The 26,108-nt window shown below is 32.7% G+C and overlaps 1 protein-coding gene across 1 annotated transcript in view; it reads left to right on the forward strand.

Annotated features, from left to right (window-relative positions):
- The window catches only part of LOC114331331 (pancreatic lipase-related protein 2), a 139,870-nt gene that overhangs the window by 97,372 nt on the left and 16,390 nt on the right, over nucleotides 1-26,108 (forward strand). The window contains exon 4 of the mRNA XM_050655874.1: nucleotides 6,394-6,583. Within this exon, the coding sequence (XP_050511831.1) occupies nucleotides 6,394-6,583 (190 nt within the window). The remainder of the gene's footprint in view (nucleotides 1-6,393; nucleotides 6,584-26,108) is intronic.

The raw sequence follows: 26,108 nt of genomic DNA on the forward strand, positions 1-26,108 counted from the left end.
TTTGTATACTGTATACTATATACTACAAACATCGGCGTACGTTTCACTTTATGTTTTGACTTAATTTGTTTGAAAATGAATCGTGACGCATGGGAAAAGTTATAGCGGACGAACAATATCAGTGAATATATCTACAATTTTATTAATTCGGATGGACAACTTCATGTTCAATACTGCACTGCTTAAAAAACGTATATATGCAAATACTATAACAACACATTTTTACATATATTAGACAACAAGATGGGGCCCTTGAAATATTGGGGTCCCCCGTAAGCTTCATGCTGCGGGGGCCTGTGTTACGCCTCTGGATAATTGTATCGAAATACTAAACGTAGGTAAAGAGAAAACCCATTTCTAGATTTAGAAATATTGTTCTAAAATTCGGCAAATTGCAATTCTCAAATCTTTCAATAGTCACGTACAAAGTATTATAGTTTATTGTCGTCACCCATAAAAGTTCGTGAGACCGGAAAGTATTAAGTTCCTAGATATGAGATGATTCACTTGCCGAATACGCCAATTTAGAAATTTACGTTTTTAAGCTTAAACACACAAAGTAAAATTATATACCTATAACAGATTTTTACATAATATCAGACAAGATGGGGCCCCTACGCGATTGGGCCCCCCGCAAACTTCACGCTGCGGGGGCCTCTGTTACGCCTCTGTATATACCCAGAAACATTAAAATTAATCAGTGAAGAAAATCTCGAAATATTTGTCCTTTTATTCAATCGCATTTATGATACAGGAAAAATACCCCAAGACAGGCTAGAGTCTATATTCGACTCATCAACAAGACCAACTCGACCTATGAGCAAAAAAACAAAGTGATGTAAATTAGAAAAAAACCAAAATGTACCTCGACCTTTCACAATAAACGGGCACATTTTAGAATAGGTCAATAGACTTAAGTACCTGGGATATTGGATCGATAGCAACCTAAATCCTGATCTAGAAATAAAATAGAGAACAGAAAATCTTTCGAAAAAATAAAAAAACTGCTTTTGTGATTCTCGAATAAAACTCGAAATTCGACTACGCTTATCAAAATGCTACGTCTGGTCGACTCTTCTCTATGCAGTTGAGACATGAACCCTTAAAACATCAACCGTAAATAAATTGGAGGCCTTTGAAATGTGGATCTACATTTCATGAACATCGCGTAACTCAAACGAAGAAGGGCTGCATAGAATAGGCAAGGAAAGAGAACTTTTCAACACAGTGAAAGTTAGAAGAGAGTTAGAGGTGTTACCAGGGAAATGGACCAATAAGTTTTCAATTTAAAAAATTTTAGTAATATTTTTAATATTTTTCAATATTACATATTAATGTTTGGTATTAGGATTGAAAACTTAACCTTTCTATTACCAGATGACGCTATTCACCTACTCCATACACGTCAGTTGCAATGCGGGGATAAACTTTCATGGTTTGGTCACTTTGAGCAGAGAGCAGCAGGCCTACGCCTCTCCGATGATGACTCCAATAAGAGTCAAAAATCGTCGATTCAGAGTGCTGGACTTGCGCTCCCTGTTCTAAGTGAAAAATAAGATTGTTTTGCCTTCGCATTGCAACTGAATAAAAATGGATACATTTTTATTTTATATAAGTATTACTCCTATAGAGTAACTAGGTCCATTTTCCGTTGGAACTTTACCAAGCTGCAGGTGCGCGGGGGTTGTGAATTGCAACTTCTTAGAATTACATCTTGTCTTCACTGCAACATCCATCTGGCTTGCAAATTTTAGAAGCCATGGAGATGTTACCAGGGAAATGGACCAATAAGTTTTCAATTTCAAAATCTTTTAGTAATATTTTTAATATTTTTCAAGAATATTTACTTTGTAAAAGTATTTGGTCCCTGGCAATACTTTTGACGAAACAACAAACTCAAAAGTCTGTTTTGTGCCTGATAATATTATTATAATGTTATTAATAAAAACTATTAGAGAGATCATGAAAGCACCTAGACCAAGAAAGCGTAAGAAACCTTACGATTCGATGACAAAATAATTAAGAGTGTTTCGGCAAAAGTAATGAATATTATGAACAAATTATATAGGGTGACGCAGATAACTGGCCTATTAGAAATATTTAGAGAACTAAAGGCAACAGAATCATGAAAATTGGAATGAAGGGGTTTTGATGGGCGATCTATTTAATGAAAATATTTTCATCAATTTTCCACTTCCGGTTATACCGGAAGTTGCTTAAAACTTCGTTTTTTTAAATAGAACACTCTGTATATTTTTACATTTTTAGATTCTACTCGATGTCTTCCTTCTTAAAATATGCGGTTTTGTAATGTTATACAGGGTAGTTTAAAAGCTAATTACGTTTTTTTATTAATTTCGTAGCAACTTTCACACCCTGTAGAATTGTAGTAGTTGGATATCAAAAACTCTATTTTTGTTAAAATGATTTTTAATATAGTCTACTATTATTATAAATTATTAGTATAGCTAAATGTTAAATTTTAGTATACAGGGTTGGCCGAAACTCGGAATGAGGATTTTCTGAATTTTCTTAAATGGAACACCCTGTATTTTAGTATTGCAATGAAAAGACATTTTATGGTACTTTTTTATTTCTTAAGCATTCCCTATACCTAAATGCTTTAGTTTGTGCTTAATTGTTAATCGCGCCAAGAATGTTAACTACGTAGGTATTTTGATAGCTCAACCATTATTGGCAATTTTAAAGATCAGTCTAGATTAATATGCATTTATTTCCGAAAAATTATTTGTGATTGAATATTTTCACGGCCAACCTAATAAAATTTCACGTATTTATTGTTGAAATTAATGTTTGGCTTGAATCACCAATAACTCACAAATTAAAGCAGCTAGGTATAGGGAATGCTTAAGAAATAAAAAAGTAGCATAAAATATCATTTCATTACAATAATAAAATATAGGGTGTTCTATTTAAGAAAACTCAGAAAATACTTTTTGCGAGTTTCGACCAACCCTGTATAGTACAATTCAACATTTAGCTATACTAACAATTTTGAACAATAGTAGGCTATATTAAAAATTATTTGAACATAAATTGAGTTTTTGATGTCAAACTACTACAATTCTACAGGGTGTGAATCTTGCTAGGAAATTAAGAAAAAAACGTACTTATCTTTTAAACTACCCTGTATAACATTACAAAACTTCATATTTTAAGAAAGAAGACATCCAGGAGAATCCAAAAATGTAAAAATATACAGGATGTTCCATTTAAAAAAACGAAGTTATAAGCCACTTCCGGTATAACCGGAAGTAGCAAATCGATGAAAATATTTTCATTAAAGAGATCACTCTTCAAAACCCCTTCATTCCAACTTTCATGATTCTGTTTCCTTTAGTTCTCGAGATATTTCTAATAGGACTTTTATCTGCCTCACCCTGTATAGTGTATACACGAAGTAGCCCTGTAAGTTTAGTGGTTATATACAAGAAATAAAAAGCATAATAAACTCTTTTAGTAAAAGAAGAAAAAAAAAACGAACAACGAAGGTGTATAGAAAATAACCAACTTGCAAGGATGCGAAAAATAAAGAAAATATAAGAGATTACAAGCCATTGTTAGGACGAAAATAAGAGAAAAAAGGGCCCAGTATGAGAAGGAAACTTCTCAAGAATATAATACTTTCTTCTTGGTGTGCCTATCCGTGATGAATGTTGACGATCGTCATGGCAATCTTTATCTTATCTGCAGCAACGTGAAAAAGATGCACATATGTTGTGTTGAACCAGGTTTTGAAGTTCTTCAACCAGGATGTTCTTCTTCTTCATGTAACTCGTGAAGATTTTCAGCGATTTTTATGTGTTCTAAAAAATGGCTCTTGGTAACAAATTTTTGTTTAATTTCAAGATAATCATCTTTTTAAGACTTGGATATAATGAAAATGTTTCTGACCGACCGCAAACAAAATTACAATAGTTATTGTCTGAAAAGACGTAGGTACGTTCATTTAAGCACAATTTTTGTGTTATCTAAATAGCTTTAATAAAGTTTTTAACAGTTATAAACAGTTTTAAATTATTTAATTCACTGTAAGCACGGAACCAAAACATGTATTCATGTTCCTTTTATTACTAGTTTACTCTTTGATATTATGCATCAAAAAGAAAAAAAAACAAAGAAAAAAAATTGTTTTGTTATTGTAATTGCTTAACAATGAAAAGCAGTTAAAATAATTATTATTAGTTGAATAAGAAATATGAACATAATATTATAATTTATTATGATTAATTTAATTTTTCTTCATTACAATGTCAAGAGAAGGAGGATATAGGAATTAATGTATCATACGTATACCGTGTGAGTGCTGCCAATACTTTCTTCTTATTATTAAGGGGATGGATACGTAGTTTCGGCTCCAATGCTGTTGGATGCTCTCCCCAATGGGATTCATTTTTTTCGAATCCGGGAAAACTAATAAGTATTTTTTTAAAATTTAAACGCAGAATGAAAGATTACGTTCTTACCGAGGGCCGAAAGTCCCTGAAAACTTAAGTAATGTTTATTTTAATAAGGTAGCATGGGTGAAAAACTACGAGAAAATGTAGTGTGATTTTTAATTTCAAGTATTTCATTCAAAAGAAACTTTTTATTTATTCTAAAGGATTTTCGGCCCTCGATAATAATTTAATCTTTCATTCTGCGTTTAAATTTTTTTTTTAATATTTATTAGTTTTTTTTCAGGATTCGAAAAAAATGGACACTATGTCCGTGGTGATATTTTCCAAATCGAACTATCTTTGTCATACAACGCCCCGAGTCAAATAGAATATGGTGACAAGACAGTGACCATTTAAAATATTTGACATGGTGTCGGGAATATTTTGAGTTGTTGATTAAACTTTTTATTTATCGAGATTGTATTTGATAAATAATTGATTTAAGACGTAAACTTAATAAAAAGTTATTTATTGTTTATTATTTATGGAAGATCCAAGCAGAAAATACAGCAGGATATATTCTGTGAACCAAGTATTAATATCCTCAAAGAATACACCAGGATATATCCATAGTAACAATATATTATTAAAAAATCACTTTTCCTCTTTTCTCGATTGAGTATTAGTTTTTGTTGTACAGTATAGAAATTATTACAACCACTGAATACATAGTTAGTGAAAAAATATCAGTAGTAATTGCACAAGAGCTCTCAAATTATCGAATTTTTCCCGAGTGACACTTTGACAGTTTTAATTTCACGACACGAAGGGGAGTGAAATTATGTCAAAGTGGCACAAGGGAAACAATTCGATAATAATTTTAGAGATCGAGTACAATTTGCTGCGATTATTTCATGAATACAACTGTTCAAAACCAAAATTTTATTGTAATTTATTTATGTAAGTACAAATTACTACAGTTAAACACATAGTTGTTATAAATATTTGAAGGTTGAAAGTCATCACTTTTATAACTTTTAAAACAGTAATTGTCATTAATGTCACTGAATGTATTTTTTCGTAGCAACGAAGGGCATCTGACGTAATATACTTGACGACGGGATATTATCAAAAATTATTTTAATTTTTATTTCTGTAGCTTTCTATTGGTCAGAATCTCGTATGAATGAAATAATCATATTAATTAACTGAATTAATGATGCAATTATACAAGTAACATTTATTTAAGAACATTCAAAAGCCATCTCTTTAAAGTTAATGATGGCAATTGTCAAGTAATGGTTACATATCCATACCAGTGAGACTTATCCATACGTAACTTGCCGTGTAGAGACAGAAAAAGTAGGGATAGCCGTAAAATATTTGCGTTCATACTCGCTCTAAGCTGCGCTGGTGTCGCTAGCTAGCGGATTACTAATGCAACTTTCGCCGGAAATTTTTAAATTTATTATTTAATTTTTATCGACTAATATTTACAACGCAAAAAAGTAATTAAATTGTAATCGATTTTTTTAAGATTGTGTTAATCATTTTGACGTTCTATTGACGAAATATTAGTTTCTTACTTCGAATACTTTCACAATTATCGTGTAGATGGCGCCTAGGCTTAGATTAATAGATTAATTTATAATAATTACATATTACGAAATATATATAAAAAAAACAAATTTCAGTATTTAAAACGTAAGTACTATATTTAAGGTCAAAATATATAACACAGCTTTGGCCAATTAATATTTTTTCCTACTAATGTTTTTAATTTCAATGTTTTAAATTAATCACTTTGGCATTAATGTCAAATTTCCATAAAAAGTTCACTGACTTGTCACTACTGGCGCTCACGAACTTTTAAATATCCCCTCTACGTACCTACGAACTCACAGCGGATAAGCCTATTAAATATAAATGATTATAAAAGAAGATTTCACAATATACCTAATTCATCAACACAGAATAATTTGTTTTCTTTCAGCAAATGGCGTGGGCTCCTCGCTTCTGTGCAAAATGCATAGCCCAGCTCGTAGATTATCTATCCCGACATCCCAGAGGGGTTAAAGCCGACGATCTCCACCTGATTGGTTACAGTGTTGGTGCACACATCGGTGGACTTGTGGCCAATTACTTGGATCCCGAAAAGCATGGAAAAATCGGAAGGATCACAGGTTAGTTATTAAAATTTATATAGCAACCAAACCTAACGTACAGTTGTGTCCCTGAATCTTTACCCGTGCGTCATCATTTAAAGCATACGAAATAAGTCGGAAATTGAAATTTACTAAACGCAATAGCAAGTCACTTACTGTCACTTGCTGTTGCGTTTAGTAAATTTCAATTTCCGACTTATCATCGACTTATTTCGTATGCTTTAAATGATGACGCACGGGTAAAGATTCAGGGACTCAACTGTATATGTCAATGTTAAAAAAATAGTTTTCTTTTGACTTTTTCTCTCAAATGAAGCCTATTGATTTTGGAAGACTTGCTTGTAAAACTGGTCCCATTATATCCAAGCATTGATAAAAACAATACTCTAACTCTAAATAGATAACCAATCCATGATGCAAATTAAGATCATTTGAAACAAAAGTAATCTATCGTGACAGTAGTTTTACAATGTTAACAGATTAAATGACAATTTGTAATTCTACAGGGTGTAACGAAAATACAGGTCATAAATTAAATCACATATTCTGAGACCAAAAATAGTTCGAATGAACCTAATTTACCTTTTTAACTATTTAGAATGGGAAATAAGCCACAATATTATTAAAAAATGATTTTTATTAACGTTTCGACGCCCAAATCGGGTGCCGTTGTCAAAATACAAAATAATATTAATATAAATCATAAATTTGGGCGTCGAAACGTTAATAAAAATCATTTTTTAATAATATTGTGGCTTATTTCCCATTCTAAATAGTTAAAATTGTAAAAATGCCACAAGAAAATAGCTTCAGAACTAATTTACCTTAGTACAAATATACACATAAAAAAAGTTACAGCCCTTTGAAATTACAAAATGAAAATCGATTTTTTCGAATATACCTACCGAAAACGATTAGAGATTTTTTATTGAAAATGGACACGTGGCATTCTTATGGCAGGAACATCTTAAAAAATAATTATAGTGAAATTTGTGCACCCCTAAAAATTTTATGGGGGTTTGGTTCCCTTAAACCCCCCCAAACTTTTGGGTACGTTCCAATTAAATTATTATTGTGGTACCATTAGTTAAATTCAATATTTCTAAAACTTTTTTGTTTCCTAGTATTTTTTCGATAAGGCAGTTTTTATCGAGTTGCGGCTTCTTTTTTAATATGTTTACATAAAAATTTTATGGGGGTTTTGTTCCTTTAAACCCCCCAAATGTTTGTGTATGTTCCAATTAAACTTTGACTGCGGTACCATTAGTTAAACACAGTGTTTTTAAAACTTTTTTGCCTCTTTGTATTTTTTTGAGAAGGCACTTTTTATCGAGATATTACTTCTTTTTTAATATCGTTCAAAATATACCTAAAAATGTAAATCTTAAATAAATTTTCATATTATTACTAGTCTCCATAATCGTACTTAGCCATATACAAATATGTGGTGGATTTGACAAATATTCAAAATATCACGTTAAAACCTGACTTTTCGAAAAAGTATTAAGAGGCAAAAAAGTTTTTAAAATATTGTGTTTAACTAATGGTACTACAATAGTAATTAAATTGGAACGTACACAAAAGTGTGGGGGGGTTTAAAGGAACAAAAACCCCATAAAATTTTTATGGGGTGTCCAAATTTCACTATAATTTTTTCTTAAGATACTACTAGTATAAGAATGCCTCAATGCCTATTTTCAATAAAACATCTCTGATAGTTTTCGATATATTGGAAAAAATAGATTTTCATTTTGTAACTTTAAAGGGCTGTAACTTTTTTTATGTGCACATTTGTACTAAGGTAAGTTAGGTTTAATCGAACTATTTTTGGTCCCAGAATCTGTGATTAAATTTATGACCTGTATTTTTGTTACACCCTGTATATATAGGTTAGGTTAAAAATTTGTCAACGACGTAAATATAAATATTTTATGTCATTGGTATATTCGGACATTGTATAGTGAAATTGTATTCTATATTTATTTATTTTTTCCTTAAAATATTTTAAATAATAATATTCTGATAACGGTCAGATTTAGCTAAAATATCATGAAGTGATTTGCGACATTCTTAAAATCATATATTATGACGTCAAAAATTAATGACGCACTGAAAAAAGGGTTTGGGATAACTGTATTTTTGTGCATATTTTTATTTAAATTTTATTGAGTAGACTCCAATCTAATAATAATTATTATTATTTTTATGCTGTAGTAACTAACAACGTTTTCAATGTCAAACAGTTATGCAAATATGGAGAATTCACTTAAGAAATGTTTGTTTGTCGTTGTACAAAAAGTGTGTCGGCGTGATACTAAAATCCGCATTGAATAGGAAGTAGGTATGATATAATTCTTCTTACTTTTACTTGGTATTTCCAGAATGTGATTCATATTTTGATTCGTATTGATAATATCTCCGTTAAGAAACAAGGAACTGTAATAACATCTATATATTATTCATCACAACATGACACGGGTATTGCACAAAAATAGTAGTGTTACGGTTCTACGAAGAACAAAGAAATTATTAATAGTCCAGGAACCGCAGGTTTTCACCTCGCAATTTTTACAGAATAGATCAATTTGCTTGAAAATTTGAGTATAAGTAGTGGATAGTCCAAGGATGAAAATTTATATAATGCCGAAAGTCGCTTTTATCATGCGGGTAGTTGCCACCCCATGTCGAGGGGTGGAAATTCTTTGGTATATTTTGACCGCAAAAATTGGTAAATAAATTAATTCTAAGTAAAAAACGTTCTATGCATTTTTTTTGATAAAATTAACAGTTTTCAATTTATTCGCTATCGAACGTGTTAGTTATATCGAAAATATGAATGTTTTTAATCAGTTTTACTCAAAAATTATTCGTTTTATTAAAACAACTCCAAATACAACAACAATTTAAAAAATTTATGAACCTTTTGAAAAACTAAATAAAATGTTTTTTTTATTTTCTTCAAGATCAATATAGTAACCGAGCTATATTTTACTATACAGGGTGAGGCAAATAAAGGGCCTATTAGAAATATCTCGAGAACTAAAGGCAACAGAATAATGAAAATTGGAATAAAGGGGTTTTGAAGGATAATCTATTAATGAAAATATTTTCATCTCTTTGCAACTTCCGGTTATACCGGAAGTTGCTTATAACTTCGTTTTTTTAAATGGGACACCCTGTATATTTTTACATTTTTTGATTCTCTTTGATGTCTTCTTTCTTAAAATATCAGGTTTTGTAATATTATGGAGGGTATACAGGGTATTTTAAAAGATAATTACGTTTTTTTATTAATTTCGTAGCAAAATTAACACCCTGTAGAATTGTAGTAGTTTGACATCTAAAACTCTACTTACGTTCAAATGATTTTTAATATACTCTACTATTGTTAAGAATCATTAGTATAGCTAAATTTTTAATTTTAGTATACAGGGTTGGTCGAAACTCGGAATGAGTATTTTCTGAGTTTTCTTAAATGGAACACCCTGTATTTTAGTATTGTAATGAAATGATATTTTATGGTACTTTTTTATTTCTTAAGCATTCCCTATACCTAACTGCTTTAATTTGTGCTTAATTGTTAATCGCACCAACAATCTTAACTACGTAGGTATTTTGATATCTAAACCATTATTGGTAATTTTAAGGACCAGTCTGGATTAATATGTATTTATTTCTGAAAAATTATTTGGGATTGAGTATTTTCACGGCCTACCTAATAAAATTTTACGTATTTTTTGTTGCAATTAATGTTTAGCTTGAATCACCAATAACTCACAAATTAAAGCAGTTAGGTATAGGGAATGCTTAAGAAATAAAAAAGTACTATCAAATATCATTTCACTACAGTACAAAAATACAGGGTGTTCTATTTAAGAAAACTCAGAAAATACTCATTCCGAGTTTCGACCAACCCTGTATACTAAAATTAAAAATTTAACTATACTAATGATTCTTAACAATAGTACAGTATATTAAAAATCATTTGAACGTAAGTAGAGTTTTAGATGTCAAACTACTACAATTCTACAGGGTGTGAATATTGCTACGAAATTAATAAAAAAATGTAATTTTCTTTTAAATTACCCTGTATAATATTACAAAACCTCATATTTTAAGAAAGAAGGCATCGAAGAGAATCCAAAAATGTAAAAATATACAGGGTGTCCCATTTAAAAAAACGAAGATATAAGCAACTTCCGGTATAACCGGAAGTTGCAAAGAGATGAAAATATTTTTATTTAATAGATCATCCTTCAAAACCCCTTTATTCCAATTGTCATGATTCTGTTGCCTTTAGTTCTCGAGATATTTCTAATAGGCCAGTTATCTGCCTCACCCTATATATAGGTTAGCGCTTCTTCGTCAAATGCTAAATTTTGGAGTTTCAAAGTCAAAAGACTGGAAAATACTGATGTAAAGTATTTAAAAAGGTCTTTCTTTAAAAATAAAAAATAAAGTCTCTAGTTCAAAAATTGAGTGACTTATGATGAAAATAAAGTCAGTCCCTATATTTTTCAGCGAGAAAGTGAGCGGAAACAACCCCTTAATTACCACCCTACTTAAAATTAGTCGTTGACCTTATTCAGTCTTCTTTATTTATATATTAATAAGAAATTATAGAAGATTGACCGGCTTAGAATGATTAGTTTAAAAAACAATGGAGTTAAAAGCGAATAACGAATTTTTGTAGTGTCTAAAACATTTTTTTTTTCTTCAAAATAGAAAGATTAGCATCAGATATACGAAATAAATGTTTATATATAAAATTGTAGCTTTTCTAATTCCTAAAAATTTGGTTTTCAAAATATTTTACAAGAAGTTTAAAGGTGAAAATCTCTCAATCCATCGTCAGACTTATACTCACATATGGATGCTAAACGTGGACCATGACCAAAGCAAACGAAGAAAAGCTCAGACGTTTTGAACGAAAAATACTTAGAAAAGTTTTCGGACCTCACCACGACATCACCACAAACCAGTATAGGAACAGAACCAATAGGTATCGAATTAAAAACACTCTACAATGACGCCGATATTGTCCAAGAAGTTAAATCACTGCGACTACGATAGGTAGACCACGTGCACAGATTTCATAACGAGAGACTAGTAAGACTGGTATGGGAGGAAAGGCAAAATACCACTCGGACGTCCCAGAATGCGATGGAGAGATAACATCTAAGCAGATCTCCGGAAAATGAACATACCATTTGACCCTAGGTTGATGGAAAACCGAACAAATTGGAAAAATTTGTACAGTCAGCCAACACCCATCCAGGGTTGTAGCGCTACGTGATCATGAGGATGATGAAGAATTTGGTTTTGCGAAAATTATTTGTACGGCAAAAATTGAGTGAGACATTGACAATTAAAATGTGTACTAACATCCAAAAACTACCTCTACCAACCCTTTCAAAGTTACCCCTTTTTGAAACTAAGGGTTTTAAAAAGATTTAATATTAATAGCCTTTTAGCCCTTTACGCCAGTCAATATGGGAGCAAGAATAGGATATTACCTCCGAATTCTATCCTACTGTATGGATTTTAATGAAATTTTGGGCCTAGCCTTTACTTATCTCGTAATGCAAAGTCTACCCTATGCCGATGTGTGCTTTTATCTTGGGAGTGGTTCCCACCCCTTCTCAAGGGTGGAAAATTTTTTGGTATAAATTATCAGGGAATTCGCTAGAGAACCTAATTCTAAGAAAAACTGTTCTATAATTTTTTTTGAAAACTCAATACTTTTTGAGCTATTCGTGGTTGAAAATTGGCCATTTTCATTGAAACATAATACCTTTTCGAACGGTTTTTTGCGAATACCTTAAAAACTATGTATCTAACTAAAAAACTATATTTTCAACATTTTTGTAAGTTATAAAAAAACAAAGAGACACTTGCCTCCATAACTCTTCTAGTTATAATACAAAAAGAGATATAGTAGGTGAAAATAGTTTGTTTTTTGGTACATTCTTAAATTGGTGTATTCAACTTGAAATAACAGAGAAACAGTCGATTTTAGGTGTATAATGCTACCAATACCTTTTGTAGTGCTTGAAAAGACCTTTAAAATGAGCTATACTAAAGGTCCATTTACATTAAAACTAAGCAAGATATGCTGCAAACAAAATTGATAACTAATGTGTTTTAAGAAAAAATGAGAAGTAATTTTAACCCCCATCCACCAAAATGTAAATGCATCGTTTTCCTTCTACAATACCTTTTACTATAGTGTTATTTCTATGTGCAGAAAGTTAGACGGGATTAGAATGAATGGTTTTTGAAAAAAAAGATCAAATTATAGAGAGCATTTTTAAATTTTCTTAAAAATCTTCCTTTTTCTCCATGTAACTTGAAAATGATAAGAGATAGAGTAATGAAAAATAAAAAGGAACTTTTTACCTGAAAAAACCCTACATTTTTGTGTGGTATCTTTTTTTCGTATCTCTTATCATTTTCGAGTTACATGCGCTCTATAATTTGATCTTATTTTTCAAAAACCATTCATTAAACCAGTCCAACTTTTTGAACATATAAATAACACTATCATAAAAAGTATTGTAGAAGTAAAACGATGTATTTAAGTACTGATGGATGAGGGGTTAAATATACTTCTCATTTCTTCTTAAAATATATTAGTCATCAACTTTTTTGCAGAATATCTCGCTTAGTTTGAATGTAATCGACATTTGGTATTGCTCATTTTAAAGGTCTTTTCAAGCACTATAAAAGTTTTAAGTATCATTATACACCTAAAATCGACCGTTTCTCTTTTATTTTAAGTTGAATACACCGATTTGAGCATGCAGCAAAAAAAACAAACTCTTCTTACCTAACATATCCCTCTTTCTATTTTAACTAGAAGATTTATCAAGGAACGAATCTCTTTGTTTTTTTATAACCTACAGAAATATTTTCACTAGTAATACCACTAGAGGTCAAATTATTTCCGGAAATTTTTTTGAGATCATGAATATTTTGAAAATTTCCCGAGTCGCAGACGAGGGAAATTTTCTAAAAATATTCATGATCAAAAAAAAAATTCCGGATATTAATTTGACTTCGCGTGGTATTCGGTAAGAAAATTCCACACCAAATTTGCATTTGAAAATCCAAAGCTGCATGAACAGATTAATAGCGCGCCATAGCTTTGTCAGCAATTATTTAGGCTTTCAAATTCGTAATTTCTACTCATTGTAGTTGCATGGGAATACCATTTCAAGATAGAAAATAGTATATTCTTCAATTTTACATAAGTTTTGAGTAACTACAAGTGATAGAAAATGAATCAAAACTAAATTATGTAAACAAATAAAAACCAGTCTGTCAAAAATGTTCTGTTATTGTAAACGTCAAAAAATTTCCACTATAATTCGCTGTTGGGTACCCCACGAGCAAAAAATTTCCGATAAAATACCTCCGTTGCCATGGTGATCTGTCAAAATAACGTATTTTGATTGGTTCAAAATTACAGGTGTGGAATTTTCAATGAAATTGGCCAATTTCATTTTTCAATGAAAATGGCCAACTTTCAACCACGAATAACTCAAAAAGTATTGAGTTTTCAAAAAATAATTATAGAACAGTTGTTGCTTAAAATTAGATTCTCTAGCCTATTCCGTGGCTATTTTAACCAAAACATTTTTCACTCCCGAGAAGGGGTGGGAACCAACCCCAAGATAAAAGCGCACATCGGCATAGGGTAGACTTTGTTTCACGAGCTATTCCCTACTTACTGTGAAAATATCAAGTACATCGATGTAGTAGGATGGAATTCGGAGCCAAATAACCTCATTGACTGCCCTACTTGCAAAAAGCCCACAAAACTCTTTGTTACAAAACTTTCTAAGGTAAAAAATAAAAAAAGTTACGTTTAAAAAACCAATACATTTTTTGAAAAAAAATGGAGAAATCCAATTGGAAGCATGATAATGTAAGTTAGAAACTTATACAGTATACAGTGATGAGCGCGCTAATAACTGGTAAAATAACGCAAAAGATGTAAAACATTGTGATTAAAAAGAGATGAAACTAGCAGAGGTGGAAATTATCGATATAGACGTATGAATTAACATTACATATTATTATACTATGGTATAACTAGACCCAAACCCAGACATCCAAAGTGAAAGTTATCCTTCAACACCAAATTGTTCTATATGGTCCACATAATGTTCAGAAAAAGTCACACCATTTTGAGCGTCGGGTTTGGGGGGAGAGGGGAAAGAAATCGGTAAATTCGTAGTATTTTACGTTTTTCGTAAATATTTCTAAAACTATACGATTTAGCATAAACAATCCTCTATACGAAAATGTTCTACATTAAATTTTAAATAAAAAAGGTCCTGTGCATAATCCTTCTAAAATGAACGGTTTCAAAGTTACTGAGGTAGTATAATAATAATGTAGAACCTTTTTGTATAGAACATTGTTTACACTAAAGCATAGTTTTAGAAATATTGACGAAAAACGTAAAAAAACTACTAATTTACCGACTTCTCCCCCATCTCCCCCATCTCCCCCCCCCCAAACCAGACGCTCAAAATGGTGTAACTTTCTACTGAACAATATGTGGACCATAACAATTTGGTGTTGGAGGAAAACTTTTACTTTGGATGTTTAGGTTAGGCCTTTTTTTGGACCAATTATATGGGAGAAGTCGGTAAATTAGTAGTTTTTTTACGTTTTTCGTCAATATTTCTAAAACTATGCTTTAGTGTAAACAATGTTCTATACAAAAAGGTTCTACATAAAATTTTAAATAAAAAAGGTAGTATACATAATTGTTACAAAATCAACAGTTCCAGAGTACCGGAGGGTGAAAAGTGGAGGTATTCGATATTTTTTATATTTATTGGGCAATTTCCTACTGTTTTTTTTTAACAGAATTGTATTTTATAAATCAAATTTGCTATTTCAGTGGCCGATGGTATGTTAGTGATAAGCCCTTGAAGAAACGTCAACCTCACCACCCAAAATCATCATCAATTGCCAAAAAAATATAAAAAGTATCGAAAACCTCCACTTTTCACCCTCCGTAACTCTGGAATCGTTGATTTTATAACAATTATGTATAGGACCTTTTTTATTTTAAATTTTATGTAGAACATTTTTGTATGGAACATTGTTTACGCTAAAGTTTAGTTTTAGAAATATTGACGAAAAACGTAAAAAAACTACTAATTTACCGACTTCTCCCCATCTCCCCCCCCCCAAACCGGACGCTCAAAATGGTGTAACTTTTAACTGAACCATATGTGGACCATATAGAACAATTTGGTGTAAGAGGAAAACTTTTATTTTGGATGTCTGGGTTAGGCCTTTTTTGGACCAATTATACTATACTACCTACGTTACTTTGGAACCGTTCATTTTAGAAGGATTATGCATAGGACCTTTTTTATTTCAAATTTAATGTAGAACATTTTTGTATAAGAAGTTGTTCATGCTAAAACGCACAGTTTTAGAAATATTGACGATAAACGTAAAAACTACGAATTTACCGACTTCTCCCCCTCTCCCCCCCAAACCCGACGCTCAAAATGGTGTGACTTTTTTCTGAACATTATGTGGACCATATAGAACAATTTGGTGTTGGAGGGTAACTTTCACTTTGGATGTCTGGGTTATGCCATCTTTTGGATCAATTCTATCATACTAATAGTTTCCCACCTTCAGACATATCAGAGGAGTATGATAACTGTAACTTTGACAGGAGTATTTTATAAAAGTTTCCTGTCACAGACGTCTAAAGGTGGGAAACTATGTAATGTAATGTTAATGTTTATATCAATAATTTCCACCCCTACTATAGTGTGTCCCACCTTGACTTTACAGTACAGGTTCTTATGACCAACAGTGATGCCAAATTTTATCAGAAACAGATTTTAAGCAAATATACTTTTTTCTATAGGATAACTTACGAATTAATAATATTGACATTTTGTGGCTGTCAGGGGTTCTAAAACATTTTTTTTTTTCGAAAAATAACTGAACTAACTAACAATTAATGAACTTCAACAAATCAAATGAACTAACTAAAAAATGAACTAACTCAAATTAATTTTAAGTTTAAAATTTATACTAAATTTTAAAGAGGGTGTAAACACATTAAAATGACTTTAATTTCAGGTTGGAAATCAGTCATAAGGGCCGGTTGTTCGAACGCTAATCAAAAATTATCATTATCAAATATTTAATTACTGTCACCAACTGTCAATGTCAACTTTGATTGGGTTGCTGAAAACATAAATGATTATAATTATGAGATTAGTTAATCAATTAACATAACAATTATTAACATAATTGATTAACTAATTTCATAATTGTAATCAATAATTATGTTTTCAGCAACCCAATCAAAGTTGACATTGACAGTTGTGACAGTAAGTAAATATTTGATAATGATCATTTTTGATTAGCGTTCGAACAACCGGCCCTAAGAATAACAATAAACTGCAATTAGGATCCAGATTTTCCAAATAAGCAATCAGTTACGCAATACAATGTTATCAGTAATAATTATTTGATATTCTTTTCATTTTCATTTCATTTGAAGTTTATTTGATATTCTTTGTTATAATTTAATTTAGGTGAACTGACCATCAACAATTATAATTTATTTATTCTCAACTGTAGGACAATATAAAACTTTACTTAAACTTGACTGACAATCTATTTTATATTTTTCTTGACATTACTTCAGAACTGTCTATACTCTGTCAATACAAAAATTAACAACCATAGAACAACATCCACTTTTAATGTTGGATATTCTAACATTCAAAAAAGTTATTGCGCATATCGATTATAAAATTGCTGATTACTTTTCGAAAATGACTATCACTCACAGAAAACAATGAAAAGTATTGTTTTACTACAATGCTATTGACTGTAACGGGTTAGTTTTAATTTATCATTTTTAGGGCCCTACATTTTTAGGACCCCGGTAATGTTCGATTGAAAATTCTTTTGAAGAAAATCGGCATCGCCGCGCTAAAAGCTCCCATAAGGATTGCATTGCCATATGTTCGTGTACTGTAAAGTCAAGATGGGACAGACATTAGTTTCATCTGTTTTTATTTCACAATGAATTCCGTTGTCCATCTTTTGGGTTATTGTATACAGGCAGTGCTGTTTTTGTGACGGTACGCGGCGGTACGCCATACCGGGACCTCTTGGGAAAAAATTTAAAAAAAAAACAACAAAATTATAGACAAATTAATTAATTTTTGCCTTGATCCCAAACAACTTTAAAACGCCCTTATTGAGGCTAAATTTAAAAAGTTTTCCCGGAGGTGGACCCCTTCTATAAACACTCTCCAGACCCCCCGGAACATTGCGTACCGGAACCTATATTGTTACAAAAACAGCACTGTATACAGGCATACATTGATTTGTACTCGACTCATGGAACCATAGATAACTTACGAATACGCAGATGTAGATGCTTTAGATTTAGATGAACACTCAAAAAGGACCTACCTTCATGTCCAGCAATGGCTTAGAAAATATCGTCCCCGCCATTTCCAACTATCGAATGTGAAAAGTGGTACTTTTCAGGAGAGCAAAATAACTCTTTTTAGAGACTCCTAAATCAGCGCATTGACAAATGGGAAATTTTTTATATTTTTTGTATGTAATGTTTATCTTTGTTATCCTTGTATCCTTGTTTTGTATGTAATCCTTGTTAGATTGATAACAAATTTGAACTGCTTAACCTTTTTTTCTTTCCAAAAAATCACATTCGATACTTTGCTTTTTGTACCTATTAATCAAAGATTTGTTTCGGTCCGATGATTCAAAGTAGCGAATGTATAATAGCGAATAACTGTATAATCAAATAATGAAAATCTGTTAAAATGAAATCATAAACTGCCTCACAAGAATTTCTTGGAAGCTATACTGAAACAAAATTCGCACTAATTGTAAACACGTGCATTTTATTCTTCTCAGCAGTTTAGCATTTTCGGCAGTTTACAGATTATAATTGAATAACTGTTGTTACTAACTGAATAACTAATGTGACACATTCGACATTTAGCGTTGTACAAACATACCTTTAGTTATATTTATACAAAACAAAATATCGAATATAACTATTTTCGTCAGTTTGCAGTCAACCAAATGAAATAATGTTCATATTCGATGGTTTAAACAGCATATTTCCCGCGCTCCTAATCAAGCTACAATAACGAGAATTTGCCACAAAATTTATCACGTATAATGCAAGGGCAAGGTATCGAATCTGAACAACCCGATTTTTTTACATTCGATAGTTGGAACGGTCGGGACGATATGTACCAATCAGCCAACTGACTGGGGGTGGTTTTTAAAAGATGAATCGTTGTATTCTTAAAAATAAGTGAGTCGCCTGCTCCTGAAGAACTTTTAAAAATGATATTTTGTCACTGCAAGAAAGGTTGCGCTGCCTCGTGTAGCTGCAGAAAACTAGGGTTATTTTGTACCCAAACTTGCCCTGGTTGTTCTGATAATAATTGCAGTAATCTTCTTCTCCTTCAAGTGCCATCTTCGCGACGGAGGTCGGCAATCATCATAGCTATTCGTACTTTGAAGACGTACCACTCTCTCAAGTTGCGCAGCCACGCTATTCTGCGCCTTCCTGCTTTTTCCTTGAATCTTTCCCTGCATAATGAGTTGGAGCAGGTTGTATCTCTCTCCACTTGTAATAAGTCCGACATATTCCAATTTTCTGGTTTTGATTGTATTTAATTAAGACTTCCATTTCTTTATTAATCTTTCTCAAAACCTCTTTGTTTGTTAAGTGTTCTGTCCATGATATTTTCAGAATTCTTTTTTACACCAAAAACTCGAATGATTCCAGTTTTTCATTGATACTGCATTCAAGGTCCAAGCTTCCATTCCGCAAAACAAAGTCGAGAAAACGTAGCACCTAGTCAACCTTACTCTTAGCTCTAACTTCAGCACTTTTTTCATTTTGTTAAAATTCGCTCTAGCTTTTTCTATTCTAATTTTAATCTCTTGGAAGTATAGTACATTCTTTCACGGTTTTTGCTGTAAATTTTAAAGAACCGCTTGGATTGACATGAAATTTGGCATACGCATAGCTAACATGTCATAGAAAAAAATTGATATGGTGCCGATGTGTGCTTTTACCCTGAGGGTGAGTTTCACCCCATCTCGGGGGGTGAAAAAATATATGTTCAAGTTAAGTCCCGAAATGGATAAACTGACTAATTTTAAGCAACTTTTGTTCTATAGAGTTTTTTCAGCAAATCAACACTTTTCGATTTATTTGCAAGTGAATATGTTCATTTTTCAACAAAATAACCACGTTTTTAGACGGTTTTTCGCAAATAACTCAAAACTTAAGCATTTTGTCGAAAAAAATATTCTTAGCAAAACTATAGAACGGTGTATATATTAGGTCTCTATACCTAGCAAAAGCAGAGCTATAACTAATGAAAAATAGATTCATATTCGAAAAATTCCAAATAGAATAATTCAATGTGAAATATCCAAATAATGAAGCATTTTTGGAGATAACACATTAACCTTTTTTAAAGTGTTTAAAAAAAGCTTTATTTCTGTTTTTATAAAAAAAAATTCTAGCATCAAATGTAAGCAAGTTACGCTCAAAATAAAGTTGGTCCCTTTTGTTTTGGCAAAAAAAATCAGGAAGATCATCCCCCAATTAGCAACTTAAATGAAATTAATCGTTACCGCTTCACAAGTTACTTTACCTATGTTGTGTTTATGTGATCTGTAAGTTTCATCGATTCAAAGTGCTTTAGTATTGAAAAAAATTGGTTTCAAAATAAAATTTTTAAAAATGCTAATTTTGAAAAAATGCTCTTTCTTCAAAATAACTTAAAAATTGTTAGAGATACCAAAAGTCTTAAACAATAAAGAAAGTTGGCTTTACTTTTCTGAATATTTTGTATTTTTTTGTTTTTCTGTAAGACAAAATTGGTCAAGATTCGGTGTTTCTAAATTTGCATACACTCGTGATAAGTGACTCGTTCAAGCCCTTTTAACTACAGCTCTTTTAAAAATAAGGACTTTGTACCGATGAAACTTACAGATCGTATGATCAATACATACGCGAGTAAAAACCTTGTGAAGTGATAACAATTAAGTTCATTTGAAATGCTAATTAGGAGGTGATTTTCCCGATTTCTTACCAAAAAAAGGGATCAACTTTATTTTGAGCGTAACTTGTTTACTTTTAATGCTAAAAAATTTTTTTAAAAAACAAAAATAAGCATTTTTTAAACACTTTAAAAAAGTTAAAAAGAGTTTTCCCTAAAAAAGTGCTTCGTTTTTTGGTTATGGCACGTTAAAATATACGATTTGGAATTTGACGAATACACACCTATTTTTCATTAGCTATAACTCTGCTTCTACTAAGTACAGTGATCTATATATACACCAAGTTTTTCACTTTTTTACGTGCTATATTTTTGATACGAATTTTTTTTTCCACCAAATACTTACTTTTTGAGTTATTTGCGAAGAACCGTCTGAAAACGTGATTATTTTGTAGAAAAATTAACATATTCACTAGCAAATAGCTCGAAAAGTATTAACTTGGCGAAAAAACTTTATAGAACAAAAGTTGCTTAGAATTAGTCATTTTATCCATTTTCGGACTTATTTCGAACATATATTTTTCACCCGCAAAAGGGGGTGAAACTCACCCCCAGGGCGAAAGCACACATCAGGCACAATATCACTTTTTTCTTTGACTTGTTAGCTATGTGTATGCCAAATTTCATGTCAATCCAAGCAGTTCTTTAAAATCTAGAGGTTTTGCAATATTTTACCTTTAAAGAACGTACTAGTAATCATTTGTGGAGTTGATCACTGTTCCAAGATATGCATATTGGTCTACTCGTTCGACATTGATTCCGTTTATGAGGAGATTCTCGTTATTTCTTGTCTTCTTGATGTTTATTGTTAGAGCATATACTTGGCCATACACCGCTATTCTGTTCACCAGCCTCTGAAGATCTTCAATATTTTCGGTTAAGATGACAGTGTTCTCCGCATAGATAATGGGAACTCCGTTCATCTTTATTTCAGCCGTTTCACCCTCAAGGATCTCTTCCGAGTAGGCATTAAAAAGAACTGGCGACAATACGCATCGCATCAGAACTGGCGACAAGAAGATGGTGAAAGAAGTGACACGAATGACGAATAAAATTTATTAACGTTGTATTCATTTAATGTTTCGATTATCATTACGTAACTCACACCATAATTTGTTATCTCAAGATTTTTTATACATTTTGGCAACTTTATCCTTTTAAACCTAAAAATGAATTTTCAAAGGGTTGACATATTTTAAAATTATACTTATAAATAAATTAAATACTTAAATAAAATAAACTTAAATAAATTTCACTTATTATAAACTTCTTTGTAGAGTTCGGAACGGAGGGTAGTTTTCACCCTTAAAAAATATTTTTAAGGGTTGAAATATTCAGAAATTTTATTAAGAATATCAAATCATTATTATCTAAATCATACGATCCAAATTTTATCCCCCTTAAGCTTTTTTTATAAATTTGAGCAATTAGGGGTAGTTTTCACTCTTAAAATTAAACTTTTAAAGGGTTTAAATAGTCAATAATTTTAGTTAGAATATCAGACAATCATTATTTAACTCATCTGAACAAATTTCACTCTTTTTAGGCTTTTTTATAGATTTTGGTAATAAGGCGTAGTGTTCACCCTTAAAAAGGACCCGTCGGCAAAATATAGAATTTGCAGTAAAGGGTAATGTGAACTTAATCCCAAATTTTTATTAAAATCGGTCTATTCTGTAAAAATAGCAGCATTGCTCAATAATAAACTGAGCTCTCTGAGGTAAAGCGTGATTGATCTAATACAGCAACACTCTGTATATCCTTATTGTGGTATTATATATTTCCGGTAGTGAATCAAGCAATTAGACAAATCTATTTTCACTGATTTTCTTTAGGTATCGCAAGTCAGTTGGTTTAATCTTGTTAATTTTATATTGTTACTGCAACCTAGATGAACACTTATCTTTTCTGCGATCATTAGTAGAGTAAATAGGTGAAAGTTAGAACATGCAAAACTAATTTGTTAAGTATGCGTTAGAATTTGTAGTAGATAGAGTTGCATAAAAGTTATGACTGTATAATTTAACGATATCGTAAACTGTGTTGACAGAAAATGTTGTTAAAATGTTCATTCACTTTAGGAAGAAACAAAATTAGTAGAAAACAATTATACAGGGCGTTTCAGTGGAAAATGGAAAGACTTGAATGTCGAATAAAGGCCAATGAGGCGGTTCTAGATCTAGATAAACTACATTTATTGCCTCACCGATTTTTATGAATGGTACCATTAGGAATGGTCCTCCGAAAAGGGGGTTTTGCTATGGACCAGCAACCCATACAAGGAAAAAGAAAGACGCTACGAATCGAATACTATTGCCTCGGAATAGACATGAAACACGGATTAGACCCAAGCTACGAAGTAAGGACATTCTTTTAGGCACATGGAACGTGCTAAGCTGGTTCAGGCCCGGAATTGCAACACATGCCATAAAACAGCTTCAAAAATATAAGATGGACGTAACAGCGATCCAGGAAATGAGATGGACAGGATCGGGAAGCCTGCAAATGGAAAATTCCCTGGTTTTCTGGTCAGAAGAAGAGGAAAGGCACGAATTTGGATGTGGGTTTGTAGTTAACGGAAAACTCAAGTCTGCCATAATTGATTTCAAACCAATCAACAAGCGCATGTGTTCTCTAAGGCTTAAAGGAAAATGGTTTAACCTAACCCTCTTCTCAACCCACGCACCAACTGAAGAAGCAAATGAAGACGACAAGGAGGAATTTTATGAAATTCTAGAACAACAGTACAGAATGGCACCCAGACACGACGTCAAAATCATACTGGGAGACTTCAATGCCAAACTAGGTAAAGAGGACCATCTTAGAGCGGTGATCGGTACACATAGCTTACACGATAACACCATTGATAACGGATCAAGATTGGCAGAGTTCGCTGTAGCCAACAATATGGTAGTGAAAACTACACAGTTCCAAAGGAAAAATATACATAAAGTAACCTGGGTGTCAAATGACGGAATCACACGAAACCAGATAGACCACGTGCTCATCGACGGAAGACACTCTAGCAATATCATCGGCGCACACAGTTTAAGGGGAGCAGAAAGTGACTCTGACCACTTCCTGGTCAGAATAAAAATGAGAACAAGGCTAAACACGAGACATCCAAAGCAACGCCAACAAGGAAACAGATGGGACATTTCAAGGCTCGATCTACCTGATAATGAACGCCAATATCAGTCACTGATCCAAAATAAATTGCAGACAATGGAAGAAGAAGAGACATCAACACCAGAATTGACCATAGACCAGAAATTTCAAAATATAACAAACGCCATAGAAAGCGCCGCAGCGGAAACGATAGGGAAACAAAAGAATAACAAGAAGAAAAACCAGTGGTTTGACCAGGAGTGCGAACAAAGCTTACAGCAGAAAACAATCAAGAGGCTGGAGCTACTAACGCGACCTACAGAAGAGAACAGGGAAGACTACAACAGAGTAAGGACTCAAACGAGAAGACTTTTGAGAAGAAAAATGAAACAGTACCTAGAAGCACGAATACAGCAACTCGAGGAGGAACATAGAACCGGTCAGTCTAGACAGTTTTATAGGGACATAAAAACAATGACGGGCAACACGATCAACAGCCCAAGATTTATAAAAGACGATGCAGGACAATTGCTCACTGACGACGAAGAGATAAGCCGCCAATGGAGAAAGTATTTTGAGCAACTCTTAAATACAGAAAACCCCACAACGACATGGCAACAAAGACAGTACCAGTTAACCGAACCTGAAATACCAGGGCCCACACTAGCCGAACTAAAGTCCGCAATTTCGTCCCTAAAAAACCATAAAGCCCCAGGCCCAGACGGCATACAGGCGGAACTACTAAAAAAAGGGGGAGACAAACTACATCTTGAGATATATCATCTTATAAGAGAAGTCTGGGAAAGAGAAGAAATACCGAAACACTGGCATGAAAGCCATATAATACCTATTCACAAGAAGGGAGACAAACAAATATGTCGGAACTATAGAGGAATATCGTTAATTAATACAACATACAAGATTATATCCATAATACTGTTTAGAAGATTAACTCCATACTCAGAGGAAATAATAGGCGACTACCAAAGCGGATTCAGACCGGGAAGGTCGACTATAGACCAGATCTTCGTCCTACGCCAGGTGTTGGAAAAAAACTGGGAATTCAACCGCGATGTACACCAAATCTTCGTGGACTTCAAACAAGCTTACGATTCTGTTAGCAGAGAAGCATTGTGGGAGACTATGGTAGAAATGGGAGTACCTGGAAAACTGGTACGATTAGCAAAGGTGAGCACGGAGAACGCTTCCGCACGAATCAGAGTTGGCAGCAACACGTCGGAGGAATTCCTCATTGACACAGGACTTAGACAAGGAGATCCTCTCGCCCCCCTGCTGTTTAACTTCGCACTGGAACATGCAGTAAGGAAAGCTCAGCCACAACTGACAAACGGATTTGCCGCCCAAGGATCAAAAATACTATTAGCCTTTGCGGATGACGTGGACACAATTGCACAATCCACCAGAGATGCAAAAGAAGTTTTCACCCTATTCGAGAACGGAGCCAAGGAAGTTGGTCTTAAGGTCAACGAGGACAAGACCAAGTACATGGTGGTTACGAAGAACCCAAGACCAAGGGTTAGACAAAACGTAACAATTAATGAATACAATTTTGAAGTCGTCAAAGAATTTAAGTACTTGGGAGCGATCATAACATCTGAAAATAACTATAAAAAGGACGTGGCAGCCAGGATTATTGCAGGAAACAGGGCATATTACTCGTTAAGGACCCTACTTAAATCAAAAATACTCTCAAGACCAGCAAAAATAAGAGTATATAAGACAATAATTCGTCCCACAATAACGTACGGAAGCGAAACCTGTACTCTGAATCAGCGGGAAACAACAAAATTACTGGTACTTGAAAGAAAGATACTGCGGACTATCTATGGGCCTTGCAGAGAAGAGACAACAGGAGAATGGAGAAGAAGACACAATGATGAACTCCAGACAATATACGGAGATGAAAACATAGTACGCTACATTAAATCAAACAGAATACGATGGGCGGGTCACGTACTAAGATCAAGTGACGAAAGACTTCTAAACGCCACATTCTGGGAAAGGCCCGATGGAAAAAGGTCAGTTGGTCGCCCAAGAAAGAGATGGAAGGACGCAGTAGCCAGCGATCTATGCAAAATGGGAGTACAGCAATGGGAAATAGCTGCTCAGGACCGACAACAATGGACGGAAATAGTAAACGCTGCCAAGACTCACATAGAGTTGTAGAGCCAAATGATGATGATGATGATGATGACCGATTTTTATAACCGCGTTACATGGTATTTTATCGATTGTGGCCATTTCTTTCTGGACCAACAACTTTAGAACCACCCCGTATGTTTTTT

The sequence above is a fragment of the Diabrotica virgifera genome, chromosome 1 (genome assembly GCF_917563875.1).
Source record: "Diabrotica virgifera virgifera chromosome 1, PGI_DIABVI_V3a".
NCBI lineage: Eukaryota > Metazoa > Arthropoda > Insecta > Coleoptera > Chrysomelidae > Diabrotica > Diabrotica virgifera.